This window comes from Rosa rugosa, chromosome 6, assembly GCF_958449725.1.
Source record: "Rosa rugosa chromosome 6, drRosRugo1.1, whole genome shotgun sequence".
In the NCBI taxonomy this organism is placed as follows: domain Eukaryota; kingdom Viridiplantae; phylum Streptophyta; class Magnoliopsida; order Rosales; family Rosaceae; genus Rosa; species Rosa rugosa.
In genome coordinates, this window is record NC_084825.1 from 11618695 (window position 1) to 11630776 (window position 12082).

Genomic DNA, 12082 nt, shown 5'->3' on the forward strand with positions numbered 1-12082 from the left:
GAAAAAATAATCTCGTGAATAGAACAGTTACCTCCTCGAAAACCGCTCCTCACATGCTGCTAGTCCCTTTTTTCCCGAGATTTGGAATCACTAATCTCAATTTACTGACATCGATTTTGAAATTGAGCTTCATCCAAGGGTGGGGATATGCCTGAAGTCCCTATAAATAGTTGTATTTCAGGAAGGGAATACTCACGACAACTTTTCTGAAATATTCGAGAAATGGCCTTTCAATCCTTGCTTCTTTTTCTCCTTCTTCACAAATCTTCCCCTCATGAAATGACCTTTAGCCTCTAAATTTTAGGCTTTATGGCGTAATCTTAAGCCTGGGTTAGGCCTCATGGCATAATCTTAGGCAACCCCTTGTTTCGTCCTTCTGGAGTTCTGCAACAAAAATGCCAGGCTTCAGATTGGTTTAGAAACACGAGGGGGCTCCAAGTGTGGGATCTCCGGTCATGTAAGATCATTTTTTGAGAAAATCCCATACGCGGAGCGAAACGGGGAGAGGGAGGACGGCCACTCTGAGGTTCATCTTTCCTCCTCTGTTTCCTTTCCTCTGGACCTGGCCCGTGTTGTGCCCTCCAGATGGAAGGGGCTTTGGTTCTCACCTCCTTCTCCCCCTTTCTCTTCTTGATAGAATCTTGGAGGGATGAGAAGGGATGGACTCTTTGAAGGAATGGGTTCAAGCTACAGAATGGCTGTTCCTGTACTTCACGTCCAGCTAATGGTGGTTACCAAGGCTAGAGGGGGTGCAGAGACTCAAGTTGATATTTGGTTCCTTCACTCTCTGCCCCTCCAGGAGATAATGGCGCGGCTCAACCCGGCGTTGGATTCCATAGCGCGCTGCTTCCAATTGAGGGGGCTTTGGAGGATAATCTGAAGATTCTTGTTTTGTATTCTAGCCACTTTTGGCTTTGTAATGAATGTACTGCTTTTGGCCGCAAAGCCACTTTATGAATATAATAATATTTTCTTATCCTGATATCCAAATATCCGTGAGAAGTCAATAATTGTGTCTCGCAAAGCCCCAAATATAGGCCCCCATAGTTGTATATTGAAAATAATATGAACTTTTAAAATATGCTCCGCGTCAAAAAGAGCCTCGTGGCGAGGTTTTTGAGGACATATGTATCTTTTGGATCCACTTGCTGGCTCCCAACTCAAAACTCTTAGCGACAATAACTCCTTCTTTTCCGAGATTTAAGGCACTAATCACTCGTTAAAAAACAACAGTCATGAAAAATAATCTCGTGAAAAGAACACTTACCTCCTCGGAAACCGTTCAGTTTCCCCACTCACTGGCCCAGCTAATAAATTAATCTACAAACATATTTGAGCTATAAATCAAAGCGTATTGGAGAAGTATCTTCACTGTCGCCTTAGATGCGATTCTCAAGATGGAATAATGACTCATTAATTATCAACTAGGGCCACTCACTGGCCCAGCTAATAAATTAATCTCCAAACATATTTGAGCTATAAATCAAAGCGTATTGGAGAAGTATTCCTTGCGACCTAGAAATGGCATCCAATAAACCATTCGTTATCGATCAGGCAGATGAAATCACTGAGAAAGCCGCATTCGCCTGGCGAACTAACATGAGTGTTCGATGTAGAAGTCAGAACGGAGAGGAGAGAAGTCGACTGATGGGCTTTGGTGGCGGTGATAGTCAAGCGAGTCTGGGTCCCACACCTCGCGATCGTTTGCCAGATGATGCTATGGCCTATTATGGGCTTCCCATCCGCCGTCCCATAGCGGCTCTTCGGCAGGTGCCTGGTGATTTTAGCAGTTGGGGACCAAGGAGGAAAGTGGGCTACTGGCCTACCGTCGCTCCCGAGGAAAATATTTGGTATCAGGAGAACCGAGCGAGAGATTTGGCCCGATGGGATGCGGTGGGTATCACCCAAACCATCGATCTATGCTTCTGTCTTCCCAATAATACTAGCCCTGCACCGCTAGCTGCCGCTCTTTGCTTCTGGAACACCTCCATCAATACATTCGATTTTCGGTTTGGGCAGATGAGCATAACTCTGCTGGATGTTCTTACCATCACGGGGTTGCCCATTGACTTTGACCCCTATGTGCATGGTCAGTTTGATGGCACTCAATTTTCTTTGAGAATGGATATGGCTGGTCGAGGGCATCACAGCAGATCCTACCCATCCTGGCGCGAATATTACTGCACCCGGCGTGACCATACAGGAGGTATCGCATTCCTGGAATTCTGGCTTTGCAAATTTATCTTTTGCACTTCTTCCAACAAACCTACTGGACCTTGGAATTCTCTGGCCACTGCTCTCTACAATGGTATTTGCGTTGGCCTTGGGCAACCTGTATTGGGTGCGTTATATCGCTCCCTTTATAGAGCCGTAATGCGCCCATTTGATACCGAAATTAGTGGCCCCTTCTGGATCCTTGCCTTTTGGCTGCAGATTTATTTCCCTCTCTTCCGTCGCGGTGATATTCCAAAGGAACCTCCAGTTGATTCCCTTTTGGGGAACTGGCTTTGCCGCAACGTAAGGTATCGAGCTCCACCCTACTCCGAGTGTTTTATTTACTTGTACTTGCTGGGAGAGATGCCGGACCCAAAAATGGTCCTTTCTAGGCGATTCCCTCCTCCCCTTGATGATGGCTTTCTGCCCAGTGGACGGGATCATAGCGAAAGAGCCTTCCTGACCTTTCGTCGCGCCATCTCCTGCTTGGATATTCGTCTTGCCACTGAACGCGTAAGTTATGAGCTCTATGCCCCTAACCATTTTGCTCGCCAATTTGGGTTGGCCCAGTTGGTACCCTGGCCTCTGGTTGATTCTGCCAATTACTACACCTCTTGGCGGAGATTATCCCCACCTGGGTCTGCCCCCTTTCAGAGTTAGTTTACTTTGATAGTGATTCCCCCTTGGGTCAGAGCGCTGTACCCCCTCTAGCCTTCAAACCAAACATTTTGGCACGCCCAGTGGGACAAGGTTAGAATTTTTTTTTTTCTTTTCTTGAAGACATTCAACCACCGGGCTTCAAAACAAACATTTTGGCACGCCCAGTGGGACAAGGTTAGAATTTTTTTTTCTTTTCTTGAAGACATTCAACCACCGGGCTTCAAAACAAACATTTTGGCACGCCCAGTGGGACAAGGTTAGAAGTTTTTCTCTTGAAGCACGGGTCCGGGGGTCGGAGGAGGCTGGAGGCGCCGTTTTCGGCCGGGTCGGGTCGACTAAGACCCGTCGGGTCTGAGGGTCGAAGGAAGAGAGAGAACGGAGAGAGCTGGGGGACTGTTCAGCAAAAATGAGATTTTTTCGTCCTTAATGAAAAATTCTGATTTTTCTGCTATTTATAGAAAAATCTCAATTTTCAAATATTCATAACTTATTCATACGAGATCGTATCGACGAGCTCTACAACTTTCATGAAGGAAGTTTTTCCCAAATTCCGTACGTATAAAAAATCAATTTCCACGAGCCCCTAAATAACGTTCGTTTTCGAAAATAAAATCGTTCGAACTAATTCCACAACTTTTCCAAGCTTCGTACTCGCTCCTACGACCGCGAAATCATTTCTAAAAATCCACGGAATTTAATTTGGATTTTCCGGGGTATTACAAAGTATCTGTGGGGTGAAGCAGTTCAAACTTCCTCACATCTTATTAATCATCTTCCTTCCAGTGTTCTTCAGAGGAGTATTCCCTTTGAAGTTCTATGAACCCATGTCTCTATTCCTTCCTTCCATAATATTCCTATCTGTGTCTTTGGTTGTTTTGCATGTGTCCACATACTGAAAAATTAGAGGTCAAAGTTGGATGCCTTGGCTCTCAAATGTGTCTTTGTAGGTTATGGTTCTCATCAGAAAGGCTATAAGTGTTATCACCCACCTATATGAAAGTTGACGTCACCATGGATGTGTTATTTTATGAATATATGTGTTATTTCTCCCCCAACAGCACCTCTTTTCAGAGGGGGAATGAGTTTTTTGAAGAGATGTTTGTTGGTGGAGAGTTGAAGAAGATTAAAGACGCAGAAGAAGAGAGTACTGACATCTCGGAATCAACTAGTCAAATTGCCCAAATAGACCGGTCAACAGGAGGAGTCGACCAGTCAAACGAGGAAACTGGCAAAATGGGCAGAAGTGTAATCGACCAGTCATTCGACTAGTCGATTTTTGAAGCTGAAGAAGACTCTGTTCCAGCTTCTGCCTCATATGATACTTCACCTCCTGATGCTGAACTTTCTGGTCAAGAAGCTCCATCTCAGGTATGTCCAGTATCTTCACCTATTAACCCAGTAGAGTCTATCTCTTCTACAAATGTGTTACCTAGTAGAACTATTGGTGGTCAACCAGCAAAAAAGTACGAACCTTCCATAACTGCTAAAGCCAAATATCTAGTAGCTGACTTTGTGTCACACCATAAGTTATCCAAACCTAATGCATCATTTGTGAATCAAATATCCTCTGTATCTGTTAATAACAAAGTGCAGGAGGCTTTGGGAGACCCAAAGTGGGCCAAGGCAATGGAGGAAGAAATGGAGGCGTTAGAAAAGAATCATACCTGGGAACTTGTACCACTTCCTCATGGTAAAAAGACTGTTGGGTGTAGATGGATTTTTACTATGAAACATAATGCATAATGCAGATGGCACAATAAGCAGGTATAAGGCAAGGTTGGTGGCTAAGGGGTTCACTCAGACATATGGGATTGACTATGATGAGATTTTTGGTCCAGTAGCCAAGATGAATACTGTTCGGGTGTTGTTGTCACTTGCAGAATTGGCCACTCCGTCAGTTCGATGTAAAAAATGTGCTCCTTCATGGGGAAGTTAACTGAAGAAGTGTACATGAGTCTTCCTCCTGGTTATGCATCAGATACACATGGTGATGTTGTTTGCAGATTGAAGAAATCTCTTTATGGACTTAAATAGTCACCCCGGGCATGGTTCGGCAAATTCACTCAGTCCATGAGACAACTTTGGATACAAGCAGAGTAATTTAGACCACACCTTATTCTTAAAGCACCAAAAGGGAAGGTAACTGTGCTTATTATATATGTGGGATGATATGGTGATTACAGGGGATGACTTGGTAGAAATTGGGAGGCTCGAAGTACTTATTGGGGATTGAGGCAGCCAGGGGGAGAGATGTCAGCGAAAATATGTGTTGGATCTCTTAGCAGAGACATGCATGTTGGATTGTTGTCCGATTGACACCCCAATTCAGCAAAATCACAAACTGGCAGAATATTCTGATCATGTTCCACAATCTCAGGCCATAGGTGATTGTGAACTAAACCTTAGCAGACCCTAGGGAGACAAGATACACTTTTTATATATATATATATATATATATATATATATATATATATATTTTTTTTTTACTTCTGTATAATAACATATAATTTTTGGTCGATTTAATTCCTATTAGAGAATTAGTAGCAATATCAATACGAATCAGCGGTCATGACTTTCTCCATTCTGGGTAAGTAGACATGCCCGGCCAGCTTAAAACTAATTGCTTCTTCTAATATATTCGCCAATTGGAGTACTGGTTAACTCAATGGCAACTCGATGGTTCATACATCAATACACGCTCGAAACCTCACTTTTCTGACATTAACGAATATCTTTCAGTTTAAGCACGCCAAAGCCAGAGTAGGTGGTGATAATCACAAAACTGTGTCACACTTGATTCAGTGTATTGTGATATACATTTTTTCCATTTTAAAGATGTAGCAAATATACATTCTCAGGGCAAAAAATACATGATATACATTCTCATAACTGCTAATATATTTAATTCATTTAGTGAAGTTTACACAGTTAAACCAGGTCTACTGCCTAAGAGATAGTGCTGCCACCGTAAGCAGAAGGCTCCAGCTGAACTTCTGAATCAACCTTAACCTGGGAAGGTTCTGGCGCTAAGCTTTCTGGCTGAATTGTTGAGGACGATTCACTCACACTTGGCGCCGAGGCTTGTATTATCTCTTGTGGCTTGAACTTGTTGATGTAGTAACTAAGTGATGGCCCAGAGTATTCTACTTTCTGAATCTGTGGTGGGTTCTTACCTACTTGGAGGAGTATGGAGGAAGCTGCAGCGATAGCGATGAGGGCAAGTCCAGCAGCTATTGCTGCTGTGTTCTCAGCTCCATCAGAAGAAGAACCTGCAGTTCCTGAGCTTATTCCGCTTTCTGCTACATAAACTGCAGGCTGGAAAACGTAGAGAAGTTACTACAGATATCACGCAACAATGACATAGACTCAAGTAACCCTGTGAAAAGCATGGCAGCTACAAGAGTTAATTGGTAGTTTTGGTCTTACTGGCCATATAACCCAAATGTCAAGGCTGTGGTTAAAAAACTTGTAACCTAAATTGTTCCTTGTAAGTTGCAATTAGGTAGGTTTCAACAAGTCAGATTTTTAAACTACATTTCATCATGTCAAATAGATTTGTTGTACAAAGTTACACTGGTAGCTTATCACTGGAATAAGTGATATCTTTTATCATTTAAAAAATTAGCCAACATTCTTGGAAAGGAAGATTTCTTTTATCATATTTCCTCTGCCACTGCTGTTAGAACAATTTTTTTTGTTCTGAATACGGATCATCTATCGAGTTCATCCAGCTACGATGAAAAATAACATTAATCAAAGAATATAAAGGCAATTCTCTTAATGATATTCCAAAATCTTTAATTGATAGAGTTACACAAACAAAAGGGCTCATGATTTCATTCCTGATTTTTCTGCTCCCCTTTCAGTTGTAAGAGTACTGAACATCTAAAATGAGATTCAACTACCCAGTTGACAAACACTGCCATAACTAATACACATTTAGAAACCACAGCTTTATTGAGAGTTATGTGCCTCATAAATCGAAGGTTTGAGAGGCATAACGAATGATAAGAACAGTGAGGTTCCCTCTATGCTTTGACCTGAAGTGTGCTCAATGAGAGTTCTACTAAATGTTTTCAGCTTAAGTAAAACAATGATCACATTTCCTGAGGCAAGACTTGGGTGAACTACTTACTAGTTGGAAATATGGGAAAGACAGTGGCGCTTACAATTCTCCCTCCGGAATATCAGCCATTATGAAGAAACAGTTAAAGGTCCACTTAAAGTACACTTTGAGTTACCGTTCATTATAAGTTTCCGTCTGGTCCAAAGAAAAAGCTCACCTCTCAAACCCAAACTGTGAACTAAAGTTGTATGTTCATTTCTGTCGAAACATCTACATTCCAGGTTTCTTTCTTTAAATCACACATTCCAAGTTACTTTGACCTTGTAACAAAACATAACACAGATATATCAAAGAAAAAGCAATACAGAATGCAACAATCTTGCTAACCTCCACAGAGTATATATTTGTCTGCCCAGCCGTGTCCTTCTCAACATATCCAGTCCAACCCCGAGTCTTACGAGGAGGAAATGTCCCTGCTACTTTTGTCTTCTCACCAGCCAACCACTCCACGCTGACCTTTCCGACCTATACACACACCACAAACATAACATTTTTTTTTTAATTTCTATGAGAAACCAACTTATATTAACAAAACGTGAAAATACAATGCAGATGACAAGGGGTCCATCGACTCCATTCAAGTAACTGATTTCCAACTAGGACACTAACATTCACCAAAATACAGAAAACCCAGAACCAAAACATCAACACACACGCACACATATCTATTTCCATTCTGGCTTAAGCTAGTATTCAAGTTAGAAAATAGTAAATTTGATTTTGGATTTAACCGAGTCTTTTCCTAGTCAAGTATATACTAAAGTAAACCAGCTACGCCAAGAAAACCAACTACCCTATCACTTAGCAAACACCTATAACACGGCAGGTTAAACTAAACATTTACCTGAGATAGAGAGGAAGAGAGGAAGAGAGAGAAAGAGGGTTACCTCCTTTTCAGGAGCACATTCTTCAACATTACAGTCAGCGTCTTCAGTGGAAGCTCTGATGGTGAGATGATTAATCTTGTGATGTCTTTTGGAGAAGAAGAAGGTGTTTTGTGTAGGGAATGTGCGTGTAAACGTGTTTGCTGCCATCAAAGCATGGGCTGCACTTGCCATTCAGAGAATCCTCCTACAAGTAAATAGAGGTTGTTGCAGAGTTGAGTTTATGGTGGAGAGCAAAAAAGAAGACTGTGAGGGATGATGTTGTTCCGGTATGGATTGGGTGTCTTGCGTTATGCGCTGGAGGAAGTGGTTTGGTGGATTTTAAGATGGAAACGTGTCAACTCATCTATCCTCACTTGTGCTCGCCCACGTGTCAAACCTTTACCTTTCTCTCTCTATTTTTTTTTTTTTTTTTCCTTCTTCTTCCTGCCAGATTACCGTCGATCTTCCTGCCAGATTACCGTCGATTTAGAAATATGGTGGCTCTATTTAAACCTTCTAAATTACTGTATAGCCTCTTAATTGTTTGATAATTTACAAAATCCTATATATATATAGTGAGGGATCCCTTTTTACTGTATGGACATTCTATCCTTTACACACACACACACACACACATACAGGGTTTTTCTAATGAGGGATTTTTTTTTTTCGTCTTTTTTAGAGATAGGGTATTAGACCAACTTTTCGATCATATTTCGGCATTTCAACCGTTCAGTTTTTAGGTTTTAATGTGTATATCACTTATGCAAATTTTCAGCCAAATTGATTATCGTTAAGGTATTCAAATTTGTGATTTAAGATTATAAGTATGAACGGTTCAAGTTTGACAGATTTGGTTCGTCCATTGATTTAATCTAATTTGATACTTTAACGATCACCAATTTGGCTGAAAATTTGCAGAAATGATCTACACATTAGGACCTAAAAACTGAACGGTTGAGATATCGAAATGTGATCGAAAAGTTGGTATAATGCCCTATCCCTATAAAAGACCAAAAAAATGGATCCCTTAGTGGAAGGGCCCTCGACATACATAAACATCTATATATATATATATATATAAGACCCTTCTAGTGAGGGATCCCCACTTCTGCAAATTTTCAGCCAAATCGGTGATCGTTAAGTTATCAAACTAGATTAAATCAATGAACGAACTAAATCTGTCAAACTTGAACTGTTCATACTTATAATCTTAAGTCGCCGTTTTGAATGCTTTAACGATAATCAATTTGCTGAAAATTTGCTAAAGTGATCTACACATTAGGACCTAAAAACTTGAACAGTTGAGATACCAAAATGTGATCGAAAAGTTGGTCTAATGCCCTATCCCTAGAAAAGTAAAAAAAAAGAGGATCCCTTAGTGAAAGGCCCTATATATATATATATATATATATATATATATATATAGAGAGAGAGAGAGAGAGAGAGAGAGAGAGAGAGAGAGAGAGAGAGAGAGAGAGAGAGAGAGAGAGAGAGAGAGAGAGAGAGAGAGAGAGAGAGAGAGATCTTATCCAGAGCGAAGCTTCACTTTGAAATTAAAGTGCGCATTTAGAGTTTAGGGTCACTTTCGGTCGCATATCCACATCTCAACCGTTCAATTTTTAGGTACTAATGTATAAATCATCTCTACAAATTTTCAGCCAAATTGATGATCATTAAGGTATCTAACTCACTTAAACCAATGTACAAATTGAATCTGTCCAACCTGAACCGTACTAGCTTTAAAGCAGTTATCACAACATGGTGGCCGGTGTTCGATTTCGGTGATGTGGGTGATGGATTTTCGATGGGAGGCGATTGGAACCAAATCTGCTTTCCTTCCAAGTGGTGTTGCCGACTTTTATTGGTGGCTTCGATATGGTTTTTGGGTGAATCCTTGTCAGTTTTTGCTTGGTTTCCAGTTTGGAGCTCTTGATGGTCGGAGATGCTCCGTTGACGACATCCGAGATCGGCAATGACCTGGTTCGGGAGGTGCGACGTGGTTCTGCCGGTGCTAGTTTCAACGGCAGCGCTGGGTTGTGCACGTGTGGCTGCTGTATGAAGGATTGGGGCGGGGCCTGTTGGGCCAGTCTGCTGGGTTTTGAGCCCACTGTTTCTTTGTGTTGCTTCTGAGACTTAGGGTTTGGGGCTGGGGTTTTTTGCCCTAGGCCCATATTATTTCTCGTTTTTTTGGGATCCTATGTTAGTAGCTTAGTTTACTTTCAATAATTCCCTAAGTTTTTAGGGACCATAGCTTTGGTACCCTACAGAATGATCGTTGGTTCTACACATCTTGGTGCAAAGTTCTTTGGTGTACCGCAATTGAGCGCATTGGCACCGGGAACTTTGTCTACTATTATTTTTAGTTTAGAATTATGTTATTCTGCTAGGCTTCTGAAAAGAAGCGGAATTGTTTCAAGTGTAATGACACCTATCCTCCCTAGTGGGAACTATGTACTGTGTCATTCTGGCTTGTGTTACTATGAATGAAACCATTATATTTAACTAAAAAAAAAAATACAAAAATAGAACTTTTAAGTTAGAAGCAGCCTGGCTAACACATGCTGACTTCCCTAAAATAGTTGAGAACTTTTGGAACTAGTGTCTGGATCCTAACCCTTTATAGAATTCCGTTGCAGTTTCGAATGCTTTCTCTCACCATATTTCTCATTAGGGTAGAGAAGTTTTTGAGAATTTCTTGAATAAATGTTCAAAACTTCAAAATGATCTTGCCTTTTATCAAAATCAATTCATGAGTTTCCCTTTTTCTAACTTCTTGAAAGACAAAGTTGAGATTGTATCTAAAGAGATTATGCATTTTCAACATAATGAGGAACTTTACTGGGCCCAAAGAGCCAAAGCCAACTAGCTTAGCCTAGGTGATAACAATACCAAATTTTTCCTTACTCAAGCTACAATTAGGAAACAAAAAAAACAAAATTTCCAAAATTATAAATGATTATAATATTTGGATGACTAACCAAACTAATATTGGTTATGTTTTTTGTGTAGAGTTTTAAAAGGAAATACAATGCTTATGGTTACCAAATTTCTAATGTTGATTAGGATTTTATCAACATCATTGAACCCATAATTTCTGTAGACAATGAAATGTTGACGTAACCTGTATCTTCTCTGGAACTTGATAAAGCCATTAACTCCATTGGTGGTTTACAGGCCCCGAGCCTGATGGTCTAAGTGCTCTGTTTTATCAGAAACGTTGGGATATGGTCAAGGGAAGTATTCTTTCATTAGTTACTATAGATACCTCTACTAGCAAGCTAGTTTGCTATCTCACCAAGCATAAGTAACACCCTCTTAGGAGGGCCCACAAGCCATGGTGGACCCAACCGTGACATGCATCCTGTAGTCCGATGTCCAAGCTACGCGACGGTAGTCGGAAGCGGCAAATACCTCGCCCGGAAGCCACCTTCCCGGCCTTGCCAACATGCCTCCACAACATGTTTTGAAGACTACAAATGGGACTCTTTGTCCCACATTGAAGAAAAATGTAAATGAGAGGGGTTCCCTTACCTATAAAAGGGACCCCTCCTTCCACTTAAACATCCATCCCATTACATCTCATGTAATTTTCTTGGGCCGCAAGGCCCAACACACATAGTTAAGCTTTCAAGTGGACGTAGTCTCCCGCTAAGGCGGGAGACGAACCACTATACTTCTCGTGTCTCATTTTCTCTCTCTCTCGCATCCCCATGGGGTCTCATTCCAGTGCCTCATTTGGTCATCCCTAGTTGATAGTGACTCCCTATGTATAATCACCAATTATTTTTTGTTCAAATTGAGACAAGGATTTAAGTAACGCCGGTGAGTGAAATTTATAGAGAAAGAGAGGGTCCTCCTTCTCTCCAGACATCTTTTTTAGATTTGCCAATATTTGAGAGTCCACCAGCACTCCAACTCCACCCATCACCTTCACCTCCATCTCCACCTTCACCCAACTTCTTTTCTCAACCAGATCTGGCTACTTCACCATCTACCACCTCCTCTTTTTCCTCTCATGAAATTTTCAGTGATAGAAAGATCTCTGTTCATCACCACTTTCGCCTCCTCTCCATACCACAATTCCTCCTTCTCCACAAACCAAATTTCTTCAAAACTCACAGGATTTTTCTCTCTCTAGCTGAATTGTACCTTCAAATTTGTTTAGATGAGTTTAACTAGATCTGCTTACTTCTCCACTACATCTAGACAAGCT

At 41.2% G+C, this 12082-nt stretch overlaps 1 protein-coding gene across 1 annotated transcript; it reads right to left on the reverse strand.

Annotated features, from left to right (window-relative positions):
* Positions 1-5637: 5637 nt before the first annotated feature.
* On the reverse strand, positions 5638-8181 carry LOC133718460 (protein MAINTENANCE OF PSII UNDER HIGH LIGHT 1). Its single transcript, XM_062145310.1, has 3 exons — positions 7888-8181; positions 7328-7465; positions 5638-6189 (listed from the first exon to the last, which is right to left on the reverse strand). Exons 1-3 carry the CDS (start codon positions 8056-8058, stop codon positions 5821-5823), a joined length of 678 nt encoding a protein of 225 aa, XP_062001294.1. The 5' UTR covers positions 8059-8181; the 3' UTR covers positions 5638-5820.
* Between the last annotated feature and the right edge of the window lie 3901 nt (positions 8182-12082).